General features: G+C 39.1%; 1 protein-coding gene across 3 annotated transcripts in view; it reads right to left on the bottom strand.

The window, feature by feature from the left end:
* dyrk1b (dual-specificity tyrosine-(Y)-phosphorylation regulated kinase 1B) overlaps window positions 1–23,272 on the bottom strand; it is a 43,654-nt gene that overhangs the window by 4,475 nt on the left and 15,907 nt on the right. Inside the window, exons 1-8 of one of the 3 annotated variants that reach the window (XM_058747288.1) lie at window positions 15,792–18,653; window positions 7,336–7,481; window positions 6,517–6,636; window positions 6,209–6,397; window positions 5,305–5,452; window positions 4,738–5,024; window positions 4,190–4,336; window positions 2,901–3,062 (exon numbers count right to left, since the gene is read on the bottom strand). In XM_058747288.1, the coding sequence (XP_058603271.1) occupies window positions 2,901–3,062; window positions 4,190–4,336; window positions 4,738–5,024; window positions 5,305–5,452; window positions 6,209–6,397; window positions 6,517–6,636; window positions 7,336–7,481; window positions 15,792–15,933 (1,341 nt within the window). In that variant the 5' untranslated portion in view covers window positions 15,934–18,653. Of the gene's footprint in view, window positions 1–2,900; window positions 3,063–4,189; window positions 4,337–4,737; window positions 5,025–5,304; window positions 5,453–6,208; window positions 6,398–6,516; window positions 6,637–7,335; window positions 7,482–15,791; window positions 18,654–23,272 lie in introns of those variants that run through there. The other 2 variants (XM_058747289.1, XM_058747290.1) reach the window with 2 other exon arrangements.

Below are 23,272 nucleotides of genomic sequence, written 5' to 3'. Positions count from 1 at the left end.
AAGTCAAGTCAAGTCACCTTTATTTATATAGCACTTTTAACAATACAGATTGTGTCAAAGCACTGAACAGTATCAAATTGGAGGATAAGAGTGCCAGTAATGTATAATGATAAGATTAAACACTTTTCAGTTAAAGGCATTTCATTATTGAATTCAGAGATGTCATTGTCTAGCTCAGTTTAGTTTAAATAGCATCTGTGCAATCAAATCGACGATAATCGCTAGAAATTAAGTGCAGATAACAGTTCAAATTTTATAATTTTTAAACATTTAAAGACAAAGGGTGATGAACTACCAGTCTAGAAACATATTACATTAGTAACAACCAATTTAAGGATTAATAAATACATAAATCTACTAATATTATAACTTTAATACTATAAAGTCAACATGAAATGGCATTTGCAACCCACCTCTGAGTAAAACTTTTAATAGTTTTAAAAATTTTAATAAATTTGTAAAGTAGTGTTCAGCTTGATTTTCATCCATTGGGAAGTGACTAGAACATAAAAAGTGGGTTCTACATTTTTAATGAAAGTTACATACCGAAATGGAGTATGATGTGAATACAAGTTTGTTCACGTTAACATTAACCAGCATTAGATCACCAGGTTTGCTAGAAGAAAGTTGTAGTAGTACATACATACATAAAAATTAGGAAAACAAAAATTTTTCCTCTCTGTGCATTAATACACTGAGCACACACGTGTACTGCAATTCTGATTTCATGTTGACTTTAATAGGAAACTAATCAACCTCAGAAATCATTACTGAATGCAGGTGAAAGGGGGCTGAAAGTGAGAGATGTTTGTGGTTTTGTGGGAATAATGACGGTTGCAAAGGAGCTCCAAGTGACATACAGGGTTCAACAATGAGACTTTTCGAAAGAACTTCAGTTGAAAGAACTACACACAATCACACATCTCCATAATTTCCAGATATTACTGCAAAATAACAGCATAGAATGTTTAATAACTAATGTATTATTGTAGTAAACTCACTTTCCTTTTGTTCCTGAAATATTAATATAAACATTTTTGTGAGGCAAAATGTTTGTGTTGAAGCCAATGAGATTGTTGTCCTGGTGACCAGAAAAAAAAATCCTTATTGTTGAACCCTGTCATATACACAGTACAGACCCTTTGACACTGATCCTCATCTGTGCCATTTTACACTGTATCATGGTCCATAAATACTATAAAAAGACTTAAATGTTCCAGCACCTCCACTGTAAAAGAGTACAAAGCTTTCAAATGTTTTAACCTTTTTCTCTATTGTACACAAGGAAGCACAAAATGCATGCTGGAGCATTTGAGGTGAGTCTCTGGATGAGTTGGCAGTAAGTGCCAGACATTAATCCTGTAAAACAAAGTGTATTAGGACCTTATCCAGACTTTTACCCTCCACCTGCTATCACCTTTGCATCTTAACCTGCGGCCACATACCTCCCCTCCACCCCCTACACACACACACACTTTCTACAGTCTTAACCTGAAGCTACTTTCACTTATCTTCACTAGAAACAGGGTCATTCTAGCTACTGGCTGCACTCACTTAACCTGTGACCCAATGCGTGTCACTGACTAGACTAAGAGCTGCTAACAGGTAGGGCTCTATACATATCTACACATATCAATATATAGTCATTCTTTTCATGCAACATTACATCTATATTTTAAATCTTCATTGTTATTTTAGCAGCACTTTACAATTAGGCTCCATTTGTTAACATGCTAGTTGATGCACTATTAACTAACACAAATTAACTTTTTATTAACATTAACAAAGATTAATAAATGTAAAAAAAGTTCATTATTAAATCATATTAGCTAATTGCTTTAACTAATTATTAACAAATGGGACCTCATTATAAAAACCTACTTTTTTATTTACACTATCGTTCAATCGTTTTGGGTCAGCAAGATATTTTTGTTTTTATATTGATATTGATTTTTTAAATGTATTTTATGTGCACCAAGGCTGCATTTATATTATCAAAATAGTATTACAATTTTAAATTACTGTTTTCTATTTTAATATATTTTATTTAATATATTTTAAAATGCAATTTTGTATAATTTTCAGCAGCCATTACTCCAGTCTTCAGTGTCACATGATCCTTTAGAAATTATTCTATTATACTTTTTGGTGCTCAAGAAATATTTCTATTATCAATGTTGAAAATAGTTGTGTAGCTTAGTATTTCTGTGGAAAATGATACATTTATTTCAGGATTTTTTGAATCAAAAATCTTACTTCCACTCTCACTTTAGTGTATTAATATTGCAGTATTATTATTTTTTTTTTTTCACAAAAAATTCATACCAACCCCAACGTTTTAAATGGTAGTGTATGGCCAAAAGTATCTGGACACCCAATCCGGATGTGTATTTAATGTGGATTTAATTTCAAAACCAATTGGTCCAGTTTTCTAGGATTATATGCGGTCATTGCATGCTGTTGTATATAATATTTAAAAATAGGTTTCCACATATTTTTGGCCTTTTACTTTACATATCTTGATGTATACTGTACTATAAGCACAACTAACATGCCTGTTTCTACCTAGCATCTTAAGAGACAGAATGATGATGGTTGTGATGATGGCAATGATGAGGAGAACAGATGCTGTAGGTAGGGGTTTTGATTGACCTCGTGCCTCTGTAAGCAGAGGTGTGTCAGCGGAGAGAGGAGGAGGTTCACTAGCTCACATTAGCCTTGCTTCAATTCCATCCCCAACCTTTTTATCCACCCGATCCACCCTCCTCCATTTTAGCCCCAGTTTTCTCTCTTCCCCTCTCCCTGAGGATAAGGTGAGCGGCGGTGCAGAGCAGGTGACTGTGAGGGAGGGGGTCTTTGGGAGGAGGGCGAAGGTTAAGTAGAAGCAGAGTTTTACTCACGGAGGCCGAAGGATAAAGTACCTTCTTAATGTCCTTGTTCTTCTTGACGGTCCACAGGCCGTCGGACAGCTTGTCGAAGTACTTGCGTGCTTTAGGGGCCTGATCCAGCATATGGTTAGGCGGGACCCCCAGCACCTCCACTATTTTATTCATCTGGTCCACCTGAGAAAGATACAGTACAGCATTAGAACAAGATCCATATGGACTTTGTTGTAACTGACATTTTGGCAAGTATGCGTCTGATTCATTAGATATCATACATATAACAGATCAATACACTTTGAAATGCATTAAAGGGACAGTTCACCCAAAAATGAAAATTCTGTCATTAATTACTCACTCTCAAGTTGTTCCAAACCTGTAAGACCTTTGTTCATCTTCGGAACACAAATTTTGACATTTTTGATGAAATTGCAGAAGAGAAGAAATTGTTGAATAAACTCGTTATTTTGTTTCTATGCGCACAAAAAGTATTCTCGTAGCTTCATAAAATTACGGTTGAACCACTGATGTCACATGGACTATTTTAATTAATTTTTCAGTTGCGTTGCTGTCTATGATGGGTTAGAAAGCTCTTGAATTTCATCAAAAATATCTTAATTTGTGTTCTGATGATGAATGAAGGTCTTACAGGTTCGGAACAACATGAGGTTGAGTAATTAATGACAGAATTTTCAGTTTTGGGTGAACTATCCCTTTAAGGAGTTAATTAAAGTGCGTATACACAGGATCTTGTGTTAATTTATTATTATTTATATACTTTTGTATTATGTGTTCAAATTTTGAATTAGCATTTATTTGCATGTTTTCATTTTAATTTCAGTTGATTATTTTCGAATAACTAAACCTGGCTCACGCCATAAACAGCCACAGAAGCTGTCATGGCGTTAAAAAAGGAAGAAAAAAATTCAGTTTAAGTTTTAGTAATTTTTTTAAATGCTATTTAGCTTGAATTTATTTTTTAGTGATTTTTGTACTTCAACTTCTTAAATTTTTTAGGTCATTCATATTTAAATTCAGCTTTAGTTCAATTGCCGAAAACAAAATGATGGACCAATCAGAATAAATTGGAGCATCTCCTGTTTTGAATATTTACAGTCTTTCAAATAATTATAATATTATAATAATGCATAAATGCTGACAAGGCTGAGAATAATAAAATGTCTAATATCCTGTTTGTATGCCTGTTAAAGTGCAATTTTTACAAGTGGATGAACGTCAAAAAAAGACGTACATAGGAGGTCTCAAAGCTTTGCGCAGTCACTGTGTGACTAATCCCCTAGCCGTACCTCATTGGAGCCGCTGAAGAGCGGTTCGCCCGTGTGCATCTCCACCAGGATACAGCCCAGGGACCACATGTCTATAGCCAGGTCATACGGCATGCCCAGCAACACCTCAGGAGAGCGGTAAAACCGACTCTGGATGTACTGGTAAATCTAAAACAGAAAGAAGACAGTAATGAATGACATGCACAAGTTTCTACCAAGCAGACTGAGCTCTCACAGTGACTATTGAGAACATTTACACTTTTCTCCACTAGGGGGCAGCAAAATCTACAAGTTAAGAAGGGTGCAGCACTGCCACTAGGAATCTCAAGCAGTAAAATCCATTTCAGCTGTGGGAAAGTCCTCTAGAATGTGCTCTGAATGCACATCCCATCAACTAAGACCACTGCGTTTTCTTCTCGCTTACAGATGCATTTAACCATTAAATGTTCACCACTGCATGTCAATTTTGTTCGTTTAAATGCAAGTTCACTAATTACTACTGAGCGTGACCTCATATCAGCCTGCCGTTAACAAACAACGACGCCAATGGGCCTGAGATGCCATCTCACCCTCTGTCCTAGCTGGCAGGAACTGCCAAAATCCACAATCTTGATAGCACTGCGCTTGGGATTGCAAAGGAGGATGTTCTCAGGCTTGAGGTCGCAGTGAATGATGCTGAGCTCGGGCGTGGCCAGGAAGAGCAGCGCCGTGCACAGCTGCTGAGCGAACTTGCGCGTCAGGTTGAGCGAGACGCCGCGGAAGTTGGTGTTACGCAGGAGGTCGTACAGGTTGTAGGAGAGAAGCTCGAACACCAGGCACAGGTGGTTACGGAACATGAAGTGCCTCTTTAAGTGGACTGAGAAAACAAGAGTAAGATAGAGAAGATGTATTATTGGTAGCAGTTGGCAAAAGACAGTTCGTAGCAAGTCAACTAGATAGTCATGAGATGCAGATCATTCATTATACTTTGCTTTCTATCTATCTGTGAAATAGCCTCATCTACTACTTTTAGTCTTGTTTACTTGTTGCTTTGTGGTGGGAGGAAATTCTCTTGCCATTAGGTCAGGGTTTTACTACAGAAGACTAAAAGTAGAGTAACAGCTGCTTATGTTCATATTCTTGTGTCTGGTTTTTACCTATGTAGTACTTCATCTCAGTGTCGTGTTTGTTCATGAGCTCAAGAAGCCGCAGCTCAATCTGGGCCTGGTTCAGGAAGGCTTTCTTGTTCTTGATGATCTTGATGGCCACCCACTCCTGCTCGTGGTGGTCATAGGCTTTCACCACCTACACACATAGGACGATGTTATAGTTTTACAACAGTAAATGAGAGTATCAACATATTTCATGTATAAAACTTGACATTTCAAAAATGCATCCGAGTTTCTGTACACAGAGCTTTAAATTCTTCACATTCACTGTAAAAAATCCTTATTCTGCCATTTATTAGATCTTTAGAGTCTGTAGTGCGGTTTGCTTATAAAAATGCATTAATCGAGAACAAAGCAGCTTACGTTTTAACACTCTTTTCTATTAAAATCTAATGTAACAAAACATCACCGGGGCCTACATTTATCAGATTTGGAGGAGCATATTAAAAACTATTGTTATACAGAAACCGTCATCAGTTTTCCACCAAAAAGTCCTGAAAGATAAATTTGACTAATTTCACTAATGAATATTAAAATAATGATACCTCAAAATTGTATTACAATATTATCATACTTGAGTTAACTGTGTGAACGCAAAAAAGTAACTGATGGCACAGCTAGATCCAGATCCAGATCTACTCTCAAATCCAGATACAATGCAGAATAGACACACTTAGTTCACTTCTGGGTCAAGTTAGTTTGGAGACAAAACATCACTTGCTAGTTTGCAGTTTTTAATGCACCCTATTGACCATGAGCACCATTGTTTCGGTTTGATTTTATGCCTGTATTCTTTTAGACTTGATATCTAAGCAGCAGCAAAGAGATGTTTGACCAAATTGTGCAGCCTTAGCCAATTCTCTTCTCATCTCATCTTCAGAGTTATGCTAACCTGTCCGAAGGAGCCCTTGCCAATAAGTGAGTCGATCTCATAGCGGTCCAGCCACTTCTCCCCGTTCTTCACAATGTAGTCATAGTTGTCGTCGTCGTAGCCGTCATTGTACACCTTGCGCTCTTTTTTGGTGCTAGAGTCCTCGGGGGGAACCTGCTGGGCTCGCCGTTTCTTCTTCGTGTAATACACCTGGAAGGCAAGCAAAGACTTAATATTTGCACCTCTGTTGCTACTTCGCTAATCACTGGAGAGTTTGTATGACTGGTCTTATTGTGAGTGTAAATATGAAAAGGCCTGTGCTTGCTCACCTCATTGATGTGCTTGTATGTCTTGATGAGATCGACTGAGAGTTTTCGTAGCGGGGCGCTGGCGGGATCTCGAAAACTCGGGGGAATCCTCCTCTGCAGGATGGTCATATCTGACAGCACCTGGGGGGGAAAAAAAAGTGACACCGAGACAACTGTAAGAAAAAGGAGGGGCAACTGAGGAACCACTATAAGAAAAACCACAAGGTTAAAGGACATGTATATATGAATAAAAACTAAGACAATTTATAAAATCTTTAGAATGTAAATTCAAGTATGCAAAGTTAACTAATAAATAGGGCTATTCGTTTAATGCATTCATTTAGTGTGATTAATTATAAATAAAATATTGCAATAAAAAGCAGCAGATTATTTATCTTCACCCTGAACTGTAAATGCAAACTGTAACCAGGGATTCTCCAACCTACATGCAATAGTGATGCAATAGTTAATGACGTCGATATGGATGTATACATAGACCAATAATGAAACATTGCAGAATATAAGAACCTGTCCTGAGTAAACAATCCATTACTCTACCTCAGCCAGACAGATAAACTCAAATGCATAATGTAACTGCGGACTGCAGGCAAACACAATGTCATCTTCGTTTGAGGCCTTTCTCAGCAAGTTTTTAAACACAGTGTATGCAATTGCAATTAATTTATTAATCACCATGTAATTGTGTTCATTCGACTGCAAAGTCACAAAAACATATTTTTCGTAACTATGACTATTGATATCCAACCACACAATAACAATGATGCTTTGCACATGGGTTATATCATAGAATTTAATTGCAAGGAAGCATGTTTCTGGTACCTGCTGCTGGTCGGCCATGGAGTGGATGTTACCGAAGGAGGGGTGGCTGTGCTGGCTCGACATGGTTGGCTCAGCGGGGGAGAAGCCCAAGGCGGCAGGCTGGCAGAGGGTAGAGGAGGGGGGCTTGCATCCTGAGCTGCTTCCACCTTCATAGAAAAAAGGGAAAAAAAACGAGAGAGGTTTCAGAAGACACATTGCTAAAGTGCATCACACACGCCAAGCAAATACTGACATGGGTGTGGGGAGAAACACTGCACTGCAGGGGGAAGTAGAAATATGAACACACATCCTCACACACACACACCCCCACACACACACCATATTGGAAGTCAAACTGAAGGCATTTTCAGAGCCTCCAGCTAAGAGATCTTTGAAATCTCCTACAATCAGATGGAATAGTGATAAGAATGATCGGTTATCCTCTCAAGAAGCTCCAGTTCATTTTGGCTGAGAAATTACAGCACCGTTCCTCAGGTCAGCATGACAAGTGTGCGTTGGAGGTGGGAATACACTGCTATACACCTTCAAAGACCTGAGAATGGTTTCCAAATCTGAATAATTCTCTCAACTTTCTGAGCAGCATGTGTTTTTCTGACAGCTACGGGCGGACAACATGCAAATGCCAGAAAATCACTGTACTGTATGTCACTGCCAAACCGGTGGAACAAAGAAAAACTGCCGTATGACATTGCAAACCAAAATCTCTGTGGATGATGGGAGTGACTAGGAGGCAAGCAGAGCTATCCATGGTCCTGTGCTGCCACTCGTTGGCCAAGAATATGCTGCAGCTATTACTTTCAAATAAAGGCTGCACATTAGGCCATAATGCCTTTTCAACATTGTTTTAAGCATTATTTTCATCAAAATTAACCACAATTTCCCCTGTAATGTGGCCTGACATTTTTTGAGTTTTGTATTCCCACTTACAGTGGTGACTGTTATCTTATTAGTGTAATACTGCGTGTGTATGTACATATAAAATAGTACATAAATCATCTACATTGTATTATATTAAATAATTTAAAAATTTTAATTTAAATGGCAGTACAATGGATATTATAATAGTGAATCAATACTTTAAGTAATACTATATAGCAATTTATGTAACGAGAATGAGAGTTGTTTTCATGAAATAAATTAGATTTTGGGGGGGGAAATGTGCTTAGTTTTCATGAAAGTAATATCACAATCCAATATGTAACATCTTAAAAACAGGCTTAATTGTCTATTTGCAAAATACGATTTCAAATTTTTATAACATTTTCTAGCCCGCTTTTGTGTGATTCACCCTTAGGAATTAATATTGAGCCTCCAACCAAGAAATCTTGAGACCAGAGCCTAAAACCTGTGTATATGATATATATTAACATATATTATATATTAACATGAAACCTTTCACAATGTAGGCCAGAGAAGTTTTTGGAGCTAGTTATGTGTACAAAAGACCAAGGGACTAACGGAGCACTAAACTACAGGCTTATAAAGAATTAATGCTGTCCCAAATTTGATGGACTGAAATTTTAACTGCAGGATGCGATTTTTTTTGCACACAATAATCCACTAGCACATAGAACATTCATAATGCACAAAGGAAGTAACAGACATCCCAGGAAAGAGGCGAGAACGTGCCGAGAGTACAGTAATTAAGTAAGATTCCTGAGTGCGGAAGCAGGGACGTGAACGTCTAACGGGGGGATATGAAATGGATGAGATATTCCACAGTGAATGCTTTTATTGCTGCTTTCAGGGACTGACAGGTGAGGAGTAATGGGGGTGAAATTTATCAATGACACATTACAACTTGAAATAGCCGGCCGATCAATGGCCGTAGCTTAAACAAAGTGCAAAACGACACATCTGACCACCATCAATCCTAGGGAGTGACGGCAAGCATTGCTGTTACATGCCCATAGGAGGAGTCCCAGCTCCAACTCACTGACAGGAAACCTGCCTGGATATACATATGTGACTCATCTCCAGATGCTTTCTATTTGCTCAGACCCTGTTGCAAGTGACAAGATAACTCAATCAAAGCCCAGAATTGCAAAACATTTTCAATTCATCTAACAAAACAACTTGTCCAACAAAAACCCACAAAGATTTCTCTTTTTAAAAATTACTTTTATAACACCCTGCAAAACACGCTCTTATTAATTTCAATTCATTTCCTCCTCCTCGTTTTAAGAGGGAAACGATGACTAAAAGAGCACGATCTGCTGAGCACCAGGAAAAATGTCACACTGTGCCTTTAAATGCTGAAATGAACACATTGAGAACTTCCTGAGTGTGACACCCCCCTTCCTCCGCTCCGATTGGCAGAGGCCCCCTCCCTCTCTCCTTCCCGATTGGCTGCTGGTATCCAAGGGCTGGGCGGCGAGGTCTCTATAAATAAACCTGGTAGCTTGTGCTGTATCAGCAACCCTTCCCACAATGCTGCTCTCGCCCTCCCTTTCCCTGCCTGTTACCTCTCTTCTTTTTCCCCCCTTCTCGCTCTCAATCTACACTGATCTGGCCGTAGCGTTCGCATAAACGCCATCCCCAAAGGGAGCAAATATTAATAAAATATAACAGGACACATGCTCCTCTATAGACACACAGGTGCCTGGGTAGAATTTATTGTCACATATGCAAGTGTCACATCGCAGCAGTTAAATATATCAGGTGGTGTATGAAGTAATCATCCAATGCAATTAAGCATGCAAAGACCACCCCCCCTTCACCAACTCATTCCACATCCCCACAGCTGACCAAACACAGCTGCCAGCTGCCAATCACAGTGTCGCCATAGCAACAGACCAGCCTACTCCCTGTCTCTAAGGCACAGGAAGAGGATGGTTGTGTGTGCATGCGAACAGCTGAACAGCCCTCCCCATCACTCACACCTCACCCTTCCCATGTCCGTACTGACCCCCTATCTTATTCCCTGTTAGGGTAATGGGAACGCTGGTGCTACTGAGCCAAAGTTGGACACACCATGATTGGCATGAAGGGAAAAGAGGACAGGGAGGAAACTCAGGTTATTATCCGCAACTTATCTGAAAAAAGATAGACGTGTTAAATGACCACCGTAAACAGTGACTCGAGAGGCTCCGTAATTCCTGTGCATCATAAAATCAAGTATCCAGTGCAGGAGGGAAAACTTGACCTTAGTATGAAGCAACAAGTTGGTGTTGCTTGGGCGTGTGTCGGAAAAAGGACATTGTAGACATACAGTACATAGAGGTGAATTAAGGCAAGGATGTGTGCATGCCCGCAGATGGCAGGGTTACATGGATGTCATGCCCCACATTAGAGGACTTCAGGTTTCAGAAGCTCTGAAACTCTGCCCAACAATATTATGGGTGGTTGAGAGCAGGTATGGGATCTCCTATCTCACAGAACCTGAAAGAATTAATGTGCAGTCACATTTTGCAGGCAAATTTTTTTTTTATTTTGTCAATATGGCAGAACTCGCATAAAAGTCACTTTCAATCCAACTTGACCATTTGCGATATCTTTCACCCCCTCAAATGAGGTTTAAAATCGAGTGGGTTCCTATTGAAATGACTGGATTTCGCCGACAAACATTCGCCAAACAATGGTAAATATGACTGCAACTTTAGAAAATTAGGCAGACATTACTGACTGGGCCATATCTCCCAACATTCAATGGGATAGTTTGCAATCTCATTCATATGTGCAAACAACTGTCATTTAGAGATACTTATCACTTCCCACCACTACATTTAACTAGGTAAAAACATGGGAGGAAGGAACACACATGCATTCGATTGCACTGGGGGTCATACTTAAGTCTTCCCAAATTCAAGTTTGTCGAAAGATTATTTATTTAAGGATTGAACGATCTTGTGCCGCCACCTCCCAGAAGCTCCCACTGGTCATCTCCACTTCTGATTCTCAGAACTCCCTCATTTGTAAGAGGACACCATCCTCAGTGGGGCTTCTGCAAAACTTTCAACCTTTCCACTAAGTTCAGCACCTCTCACCGTGTTATGCGATATAACCCTGTCCAACCTTTCCTTGGCGGCCAAATCCCAAACAGTACCACAGAGTACTTTAAACAGTCAGGCCCCCATAGCTGAGTCAGACTCCACACTATTAATAAAAAGCCATCTGGATGGACGCCTCATACAGTGACACTGGTAAATTGAGAGCTCACACAGGGCATTAAAAATAAAATAAAATAAATCCCCCACCTCAAAATACATCATTAGCTATAGATGTACGACGACTGTCCACAGCAACAGCCAACACTAAAACAAGGACTTTACTGCCTGAACGTTGGTATCCGACCAATGCTGACATGGATTTTTCAATTGCTTCTAAATTCTCTAAAAACATTTGGCCAACAGTAGATTTTGCAGAAGTCAACATTTTTGGCCAATCAGAGATGGTTATCATCTAAATGTGATCTGAAAATGGTCTAAAAATCAAAAATGGTAATATAGGAAAGGCTATTACATCAGTCAATCACTAAAAAACGTTGCCATTTGTCAGCACCAATAGCCTCATGGGCAGCGCGCTGACATATGCGTCCTGAGTTCGAATCCCGGCTCGAGGACCTTTCCCGATCACACCCCCTCTCTCTCTCCCACTTCGTCTCTACACTGTCCTGTCATAATAAAGGCAAAAGCACCAAAAATAAATCTCAAAAAAATAAAAAAGAGTTACCATTTCTTGCTATCACCATTAAGCTTTAAGTCCACTTGTCGTAAACAGATGCACGCCGATTGCTGTCATGCACAATGCTGAATCTCCACCCCTCTTTATCCTTGAGTTTTAAACACGAGCCGCGGGACTCTAAGGAGCTTACGTGCTGATCTCTCGGTGAGACTGCACCTTCACAGCTCAAGGCGACTGCGAGCTCACGTTAACACCAGACTGGCTAATCTAAAGTGACCAGCACTAATCAAGCGCCCCTTGAGTAAAGAGCCACTTGCTCCAGTGGAGGTGGATGTTGACACAGAGCGAGGAGTGTAGGCCTATTCGCGTTGTTTACTTTCTTTCTTGGAAAGAGCACAGCAAGGATGATGCGAGAGTGAGTCAGGAGACACAAATACAGACAGAACGAGAAATGTGAATACCTGAACAAAAGTGTATGTGAGCATCGAGAGACAGGGATATTGGGAAATATCAGTAGGAAAAGTTGCTTCAATGTTTAATGTGTTGCCTTTGATGAAGGCTGAGCTGGTGGTGGTGTGTGTGTGTGTGTGTGGGGGTGTTTAGATGGTGGATGGATGGGGTAGGATTGCCGCTCTGGACGTGCAGGTACACTGTGTGTGCATCTGGTGAACAATAACATGTTTTTGTTCTGATTCAGGCCCACCGCTAATCCAGCAGGAGGCGGAGAGATGAAGAGCCAATGAGCATGAAGGGCATTTGTCACTTTTTCCTCTGAATATGTGAAACAACAGATTTTATCGGGCACACAAAGATGAAAACTATAGGCAGACATTTTTCCACAATGGCTCGTGCACTAGTATAGGTGCGTTTACTGAGACTAGAATAATAAGAGCATTGAGGAGAATTATCTGTGGTTATAATTAAGCCACAAAAAAGTAAGTTTGTATTGCAAACTAAATAAACAGCATTAAATGCTCAGAGGATGTCTGGAAAAGTAACTTCACTGATCTGAATCAAGAGCTAAACATCTAAATGTTTTCATCAAATACATACTGTTAGAACCAAAAGAAATCAATTTATCATTTAACTTAAAAATAATTTTTTTATTTATTGGCAAGGACCTTTGAGATGCACGGAACCTTTCCATTCCACAAAAGGTTTTTTATAGTGGAAAAAGATTCTTTAGATTTGTAATTGTATTCAAACTAAGAAAAATAGTTATTTTAAGGACTGTTCACAAAAATTCTTTGGGGAACCCAAAATGTTTGTTCTATGACATCGCCTTTTAGGCAAACACCCTTTTAAGGAAACTTTCATTTTAAGAGCGTGAATATTATAACATCAGAAAAAAACTGCTATATCCATATGCTATATCATCAGCAACAGCCTATATTCTGTGTTAAATGAAACTTTATATTTACCCAAAAGACATAATTCTGGATTTCTACGGATTTCACGTGGCAAAATCGTGCGTTTCACCTTTAGACTGAAAACCGGTGAGCAAATAAACATGAAAGGCAGCGTGAGGGAAAGGGGCAAAGGGCAAGGAGTGGACTCGTTGTTTGTGTGAACGCTGTGACTGTCGTTCTCTCTTTCACAGTCCAAACTCCATGCACCTTGATTCAGGGCTGTGATTCTCTGCTGATATGATGTCTTCAGATGCCCTATCAGCTCTTTTCTTTGTCTCATATAGGTGGATCCACAGAACAGAATTATTCCTGCAGCTTTCCTTGAACCCAATGGGTTACTTGCAGTTATATCTATCTTTAAAAGAGTTACTCAGGCTTCTGAAAGGCAGTTATACACACAGTGCTTGACACGCCAGACTGGGGTGGGGGGACAGGAATAGCAACAGGAGAAAAGTCAGCTGGATACACAGATAAAAATAAAAATTTAAAACAGAAAATGCAAAAACACTCTAAACATTCAAACGATTCTGTTACTGCTCATCCCAAAATCGTTTAACCATTGCATCAACAATAACACATATAAACAAACGGAAGGAGGTTGAAGTTAAAGTCGAGGCAGCAAAACACCTGACAGTCTACGACTCTTCATCTTTAGTCTCTATCAAGCCTACTGTACAACAAGTGTATGAATTTTCATTGCAAACTTTGGATTTTTGGACTCTTGTTGAGTCATTTAGTGGAAACCGGTTAATCACTATCATAACAAGACTCAAAAGCTGTCAAACGACCAGTTTATGGATGTTTCATGACATCAACTTTGTTGAAATGGACATTGGAGTTTGAAGCTAAATCCAGATTTGTGTGGTGTGGGGTTAGTACTTTGCAGCGTCTGTAGATTACTTGTTTGGAAACTTTCTTGAAATGGGCCAATTAAGCAATTATATCGTAACTGCATTAAGCAGCTTAATGCTTGACGGATAATTGAGTCCTTTAATTCCAATCCTGAACTGACAGAGAATGGGAGGGATGACCAATAATGAAGGTTGGGCTAAACAAGCCTATGTCTAACAAACCAACTCCCACTGTACATTGGTATATAGCCAAACAATGAGCTGATGATCACTGCACCTTCCTCCAAAAATATTCAGAACCACTGCCATCTTGTTTCATCAACCAATTATCACTTACAGTGAGGTCTTTTATTTTCAATATGGTTTGCTTTCATGTGAGCAATATAGTTTACGAGACGATAATTAAGTCATCAAATGCAACAATAGTCTTTGACATAATTAATGTTCTGAAATACTGAATCCATGTAAAGAACGAAACAAAAATTACAGGACAGCAAACTGATACCACCACCAGTAGAATAAAAGCAGAAATAAAAAATAATCTGCCATGACGACAGCCTTTTCTTGTGTCATAAGTCAGAGTCACACTTATCTTTATCATAAAGTCTTAAAATATGAATAACAAACCAAGAAAAGCTGTTTTGTGACGTACGTTGTGCACAATACAGTACATGCTGGTCTACAGAACAGCATTCTGCTGCAGCTCTAAGATTCCCAGCAACAGAGCGATCACTGTGAGCTCACACCTCACGTAGAGCTCCCATAGCACACAGCACAAATTACCGCGCAGAAGTGACGCAAAGATCAAGCAGCCTCTGAAACCGTTTGAGAATGTGCCCATTCCCTTGATTGTTTGAACAAGTTATGTTAAAACAACGATGGGAAAAGGAGTGCAGTTCTGTAGGGGTATCTGAAGTGTGTGAAACATTTGACTAATTTATATCTGGTCTAAAAGGGAAATGTCTCTGGGTGGGCTAATTTTCTACCTTGGATAACCCAAAATTCATAAACAGCATTGTACTGATTTTTAGTAGTTGATCATATAAAATGATGTACATCGCACCAAGGCTTAACTACTTTCACTGACAAAACACAGACAATTAAAAGCACTGATGACTTCCAATGTACCAGACAATGTTTTGACCAAACTGTATTTACATTCTCAAAACCCAACTAAAAGCGAATGTACTTCCTCAAATTCCAAAGCCCTGTCATCACAATTCACTTGCTCTTCCCTCAACATTCCATGCAGTTTTTGGTGACTGGATTCATGCTGTCAAGGACAAACTGTATTTAAGCTAGGATTTCTAATGTTTACCACTGGTCAAAAGGTAAATATGAACTTCAACAGCAACTAATGTTTGACAAATAACTGGATGTGACTTCATTACCCAATAGACCTGACCTGAAGGAACACCTTTCCTTTTTACTTATTCAACAGAACATTATTGCTATAGGATGAAATCATGTATGAGCGGACACAGATTTCCCAACATCCATGCATGTTCACTCTCTTGCGCAGCACATGAACTGTGGTAAATTTGTTATAGATGCAAAGAGAGGTTGTACTAACTTCTTGCAGGCTTCCGTAGCAGGTGTGATTGGGGTAAGAAGCGATTCTGATCTGGGCTGCCAATCCAGGATTCGGTCGGCAAGTTTGCGACCATTCTGTTAGAAGGCTGCGGCTTCTCCTCCACAGACGAAGTGATCACCATCTGAAATGCTTATGCGTTGGCCCGTGATATCCAAAGAATGACTCTAATCAAGTTTGTTGGGGATCCCAAAAAGTACTGAAAAAGTCGCTGACATCAAGTACAGAATAATCCTTCGCACATGCCTATAACTTCAGTAAATAATCCAGTAGGGTACATCCAATGGTAACTTAACTCAAGTTTGAACCGTGAAGGCAAGTTATAAAGATTAGGATTTAAATTTAAGCACAAAAATATCTTTCAATTACTTGCGAAATCCTGAAGTGACAGACAGAAGAAACTGATGAACGAAAAAGGCACCATTTAGTTATTTCAAACACCGTTTCAGTTCTGTCCTTGCTATTCCCTTTATTACTATAATATTCTAAGGCAATGGATTGGGTTTCAGGCAACAATGCTCACTTTTGGCATAAAAATATACATATTCAAACTATGCATGTCTTATATACTTTATAGAGATATATATATATGTATATATATACTCTGCAACACACACACACACACACACACACATATAGATATATTTCTCTGTTTATACGGGGATGAGCTTATTTGGTTACTAAAGTTTGTTTTACTTGTACTCTATCTAGATTCATTGTCCCACAATACTGAGTGGATTCCATTGGACAAAATAGCAATAACTTTTGGAGAAACGGTTCACAATAGTGGGATAAGACTGAGATCCTTGTTGAGACAGGACCCCCCACTTCAGTTTTCCAAGCCAGATAATTCAGCAGCTGACAAGGAAACCAGAGCTAAACCTGGAAGTGTTGGTAGCCTTAAGGGTGGGGGTGGGGGTCTCAATTTTCAACACCATTTACCCCATCACTCTCGCTAAAAATAGCAGGCGTTTCTTATATTCTGTCTAGGTATCCTACAGTAGCTTAAATTAGTCAAAGAAGGCAGGTGCGCTCGGCAACAATGGCTGTGCTGCCACTTTCCTCAGTTATAATCTGAATCCCGATAAGCGAAAAAAATGCAGCTCCAGGTAAGAAAGGTATCGGTGACTTCCTTAAGGGAAAAACGAGTTACACCCTTCCCCCTTGAATGCAACTGGCAAAGTCTGCAGGTGTACAGGCGACCTTATTCGCAGGCAAGTCAAAAAAATAGGGGAGGAGGGAGCCAGGAGCTCAAGACACGGGTGACAACAATCTATAGCTTGTGATAAATGTTTTCGTGGGCTGCAGGATCAAAACAAACACGTGCATGCACAAACAACTACGACGAGTCAAAGTGCTGAAGTGCAAGTTACAGGCACAAAAAAATGCACAACTACTGGAGAGGGGAATAAAAACTTGCCGCTTTCACTATGATACTTTTTCACAATACAACGAGGGTGAGAATAGAATTTAGTCTCGATTATAGAGCGCGAACGTCAAACGAATAGACTGCGCTTCCAATCGCACAACCTCTTCAGTTCTGTAAAGAGACGTTTTGGTTGCGTGAATGTGCTTGGCATTTAAAAGCAAAACGAAAAAGATATCCAGAAATAAGTCCAAACGATCCAAGCGTCCCGTTCTCTGGTCAAGCTGTGAGAATTCAGTCAAAAGTTAGGATCATAATGGTCGCGCTGTTGTCCAACCGTGCGCTGTCAAGTCGCCTCAAAGAACAACGGAGACCGTTCAGTTCGCGACTGACAATTTTCAACTTTCCGTCGACCATAAAAATAGAACTCAAAGCGTCAGCAAGTGTTTTCGTGAAAAACATCAGCTGGCGAACAATTTGACGTTACTTCCATCCTGAGCTGTCACCGCGATCGCAATTCCGTGCAGTTTAGTTGGGCTTCCGCGTACACTTTCAGATTCATTTGCCGTCGTAACTCCCGCTTTTGGATATCGACCCTCAACCGTAACGCTCCTTTCGTTTTAAAGCCTCTCCACGATATTTTATTTTCCTCCGAAAAGTCGTTCTTTTCCAGCCAGTCTTAAGTCATACTCTCTGCTTGCCCGTTATTACTCCTTGTTGTCGAGCCTCTCTGGCCGGCACTGGATCCACACCCTGCAATGAGGATTGTTCCATCCACATTCAAGTGTAGGGGGGGATACAGAAGAGCCACTCTGTGGAGGAGCTCGGTTGACGCAGCTCCCCACGCTTCAATGTTTAAACACCAAAAGCGGAGGGCTGCCATGAGAACCACGAAACACGTTTCAAAAGGAGTGACGCATGACTATGTGCTTATTTACCCAGATTTCTTCAGATCAAACAAGGCTGCACCACAAAACATATATTCACAAGCATTTAAAAGACCTAGCATCCCCCTTTTCAGTTTAGTAGCGCCACCAAGCCGCTTCTCTCCATTTATAGTAACTCCGCAGATATAGATATTCACACAGCGCATATATATATATAGACCGCTGGATTCATTAGAGGCAAACCACTAAACACTATTACAATGCTCTTATTTTCGCGATCAATTGTAGGCTACATCAAACAAAAACAGCAGTAACGTAGGCCTAACTTTTGCAACGCCTAATGCTCGAACCAAAGTTATTGGAGGTTGAGCCCTCACACGAAGGTCAAAGAAAACAGGGTCAAGGTCTTAAAAGTATGTCTAATCTTTCTACATATAACTATATATGGGTTTTAGTAATCACAAAACATACTAAAAGCTCGCCAAAAGAAATGGCATAGTAACAGCAGCTTTATCTATCTATATGAAGAGTTCAGATGCAAAAGCCAAGCGCCATCTGAAATTTTCTTCTAAAATTAGTATTTTTCTCAGGCTTCTATGTTTATGTTTTGTTTAATGGCAAAGAAAAGAACCTATTCATTGCCACTGAAGTGAAATTACTGAACCTACACACAGGAGCCTGCTATAAATGCTCATTTTAGAAGAAAATTTCAAACGGCACTTAAAAGGCTTTTGCATCTGAACATCATATATATATATATATATATTATATATATCCTAAGAGTTTGTTTACAACACCATTAACAAAGCAGAATAAAAAATGTATTGCGCCCATTAAATTCCTGACAAAGTAGTAGCTGACTCCTTAAAAGTAATGTAATAATACGTTCAAGAACTGCAACGTTTTGCGCTGAGAGCATTTACAAACAAACAAGGTCGGCCCTAGTTTTTTTTTTTTTTTTAAATCCTACCTAGAATTCATAGACTGATGTCACTGACATAATTTGAAACATTTAATTCTATATTTGTAACAAAGCTTTGGCAACACCGTGTGCACATGATAAAGAAGTTATTTTTCTGTGCCCTTTAAGTTTCATCAAACTTTTCTGTGCTAAAACGCGCACACACGCCGATGTTCCTTTCCATAGAGCTGCTCCTCAAATCTCCCTCCCTCCCTTTCTGCTCGCGCGCGCTCATGGGTGCTACATTCTCCACCCCCTGTGTGCGCGTGCGTAGGGTCTGTTGCTATCCGACGCCGCGGCAGCTTACACGCGATTGGTCAGAAGTGATCCCCGTGGCTGTTTGAATTGGTCAGCATGGTATGTGGGCGGAGAAGAGACGAGAGACTGCCCTTTCCCCTAGCAGCTCCTTGTTGTCTCCAAAATACGCCGCGGAAACAGGATGACGTGCCCGCGGAAATAACACAAGACTTCAGGTAGATTGATATGGAGGGAGAGACAACAGCGAAAAGTTGAGAGAGAGAGAGAGAGAGAGAGGAACTGTCATCGAAACGAAACAGAATCTATCTGAGAAGTGTTGCATTAGGGCAAACCTTAAGTGATCATTAATCATTCATATTACTCGTTAACTTAGTTATTATACCAGTTATTAAAATGAAAACGTAATAAGGCTTGAGATTTAACAAATAAGACATGGCAAACAAAACGAGAGTATTTTAGCTTAAGCTACTTCATACTTTTCTCCATGTCATATCTCATTGTATATAAGCTCTAATAACAATTGGAATAACTTCTGAATAGTCTTAAAATCCTTATACTAATAACGGGTTCGTTGTTAAAAAAATGAAACTTTATGTAAAAAAGGCCTCACATACAGTTTAAGCTATACAGTCTTTACAGTTTCAGTTTGCCCGCATTTGTACTAAATTGGGATTTGTGAGTATTTATATATATATATATATATAAAAATGTAAATACTATATTGAATGTTTGATTTTATTATTATTATTTTTTTTGTAATTTGACCATACTGTGGTTAGGAATCATGTTTAAAACCCCATTGCGTGCGGGTTGGTAATTCCTCTCTGTTCTCCCTAAAAGAGTATAAGGGGGTCGATGGTGGTGCAAAACGAGGTTAACCATGCCGTCATTCATCCTCCATGACTCCACAGAAGCCCGTTTATATGCATCTTTTCACGTATCTTTCTCTTGCTAAGAGAAAATGATCGACATGACAATTTTAATGAGTGACATATAAGTGTATAATCTTTTTAGATATTAAATGATCATGTATTAAAATAAATATTTTCGCTTAAATTGCAATATACATTTTCGTAAAAAAAAGAAGAAACAAGAATTAATAAATTAAGCTAATAAACTGACAAGAAAGCATAAATGAGGAATTTATATTCAGTAGCACTTAATGAATTAAATGTATCATTTCTGTGGAAACAAAAGTATGTTTTAATATTATTTCTTAACGTTATTAGCTTGCTAAATCCATATAAAACTGCAATACTTTTGAAAAAATTATTAAATAAATAAATTGAATACGTTTTAGAATTTTATTATAGTGTGCTGTCAAATAGACTTCATTTAAAACTTCAAGAAAATTCAACTTTCCTCTTTTCTCTCCCCCGCTACAGCAGTGCGCACGCCTGTGACAGCTGCGGCAGCCCCTTACGTGTCACATTATTATTTTGGTTTGTAAAGCATAAATGTACAGATAAACGTCTACGTGTATAAGTGAGCTGGTTCTTGAGAGGAAATGTGACTCGGTTCCAATAAATCACCTTTGCAAAGCTCCCAGACACCCGAGATTAAAAACGCAAGGCGAAGATTCCGGGACTCACGTGCCTTGCAGCAAAATTCCACCCGGCAACTACACATTGTACCATGGTAACAGCCCTGCCATTGGTCCCGGGTGCGTTTTGAAATGACCAATGGGAGGGCCGGCAGCGGGTGATGCGTGTTGCTAGGTAAACATGATGCAGTGGGAAGATACGGTAGTCGAACTTCACTGAAGAAGCTAGCAAGCGCAAAAGGAACGGCGGGGTAACACAGCAGCGAATTACAATTACACTGCGGGGAGGTTGCCGGGGTTGTGTTTCAGCTCTGCTCACGCCAGAGATGTTTTTTTTTCTCCATTTTAAAGTGCATTACAGAGATACATTTGTCTGTTTGGACACATGCAAGTTAAATAAGGCAACAAAAATGGGCTTTCCACTTGGAGCAGAAGATGAGGACAGCATGCTGACCAAAACAAATCATATACTCTTCAGTGCTTTATTTTCAACCTCCTTATTGACAGGCAGAATGGCCAGATATACATCACAGCACTCCCAGTAAACACTTCCCATTGGCAACTGGCTTGTCCACCAACAGTGAGATATTTACAACTAAGTAAAGCTGACCTCCTAGTCCCTAAATATTTAAAATAGCCACCTAAAGTGTGTGCTTTCTTTGGACCACGTTGATTCTGTATATCCAAGAGCAGTATAACAAAACATGCCAATTATGGAACGAACACTTAAACAGGATCGGGACCAGAACATCTAGCTAGTGCTCTCTGACATTCAAATGGCAAAGAAGTGACCATTAACAATAAATAAACATTTAATTCAGGATCCTTATGTTAACAGTAAACTAAGTTTTAGTGCTTTTACTTTCATTTTTTAGTTGTAAGTGAGCTAGACCACTCTGTTGTCCTCAATAATTAGATATCCTACAAGTGGTTTAGTGCATCACTAAATCCACTCTATAGCAGGGTATAAAAGCACATGTGCAGAATACGAAGCTGTAAAAAACTTGTTTCCAAACAGAACAGTTGTCCTCATTACACTAAAGTTACCTGCGACAAAAATGGCCCAATGTTGCTAGTGCCATGGAAGTTCTGCCAAGAAACCTAAGATGGGGTAGGGTCAAGTTTACCATTACAGAAGTTTGAAGTTTCATCCATAAATAGGTTGCAGGAGGTGCCATGCTTGAACAGTTATGGATACAAATGCTAAAGATGTCCAACACTTAGGACACGGTACCAGCATTTCTAAAACACTCTTATGAAGTCACAGCAAGTGCTTTAGGAATTAAAATACTTCTGTAACTACAAAAACAATATCTTCAATTTCTTTTTATTTTACAGACATTAATAAAAACAGAGCATCATGTATAAGACACAATTTTGGACAATATTACACCGCTCTCAGAAATACTTGATTCTGATTGGCCAATCGCAGAATTTCAGTCAAATATTTCTGAATAATGGCCTCCAACTGTATAAATGATTGGTCACCCGAGAAAACAGTTTCCTACAAAGTTGTAATGTACTGACTCTCTGCACTCTTCACAAATAAGATAAAATAATTGAAACTCAAATTAATATTTTCTGTTCATGCATTTATTTGAGTACACTGTAAAAAGCAATTTTTCGAAGTTGTAAATAACACAAAAATTACTGGAATATATTTTACATTTACTTAAAAATTTCAAGTTTAATTCAATGTGTCATTTGGCGTTTCTTTGTAATTCATTTTTAAATTTACTTGCAGTTTCTGAGTGACAATTTCACCAACTTTTTCAATGTAACTATGTAATAAGTGAGATGATGTAAATATCAACCAGTCATTATTGCAAAAAAATCATGTATTACTGAAATTAAAAAAAGTTTATTTCTTTGTTACTTCAGTATAGTATTACAACACAATTAACGTAAGAATAAGGGGGGAAAAAAGTTTATTCTTTTATTCTGTTTGTCTGATGAAGAGCCACACGGCTCGAAATGTAACCTGTGGTGAGAACATGAAATAAACATTTTCACATTTTTGGAGCTGTGGTGTACCAACCTTTCTTTTTTTCCCTGTTGTTTACAGTTGAGCACCCTCATTGAGGTTTTTTTGCCCGTTAGATGTGCACATTTTTCAGTGTTGTTTTTTTTTTGTGGAAAAAAAGTTTATTTCAATGGATTTACAGACATAATGATGAAGTGATTACTACAGGCACATCATGCTAAATTAAATATGTTCTGTAATAATACACCCATATACATGATGATCAGGAAGAGACAAAGCTTGACAGTATCTGTCCACACGTGTCAGTGCACTTACGCCTGACCCTTTCGTGGAGCGAGACGCAGGAGAATCCCCACCGTTAATCCCTGATGAGCCTTCCCCCCACCCTGTCCTCCCTTCCGCAGCACGACCTTTCACCTGAAAACCACACATCTAACACTTACACAGATAGTCAATGAGAGAAA

The sequence above is a fragment of the Onychostoma macrolepis genome, chromosome 16 (genome assembly GCF_012432095.1).
Source record: "Onychostoma macrolepis isolate SWU-2019 chromosome 16, ASM1243209v1, whole genome shotgun sequence".
Classification (NCBI taxonomy): domain Eukaryota; kingdom Metazoa; phylum Chordata; class Actinopteri; order Cypriniformes; family Cyprinidae; genus Onychostoma; species Onychostoma macrolepis.
The sequence above is the reverse complement of the archived record's forward strand: the minus strand, read 5'-3'. Positions and strand labels throughout refer to the sequence as shown.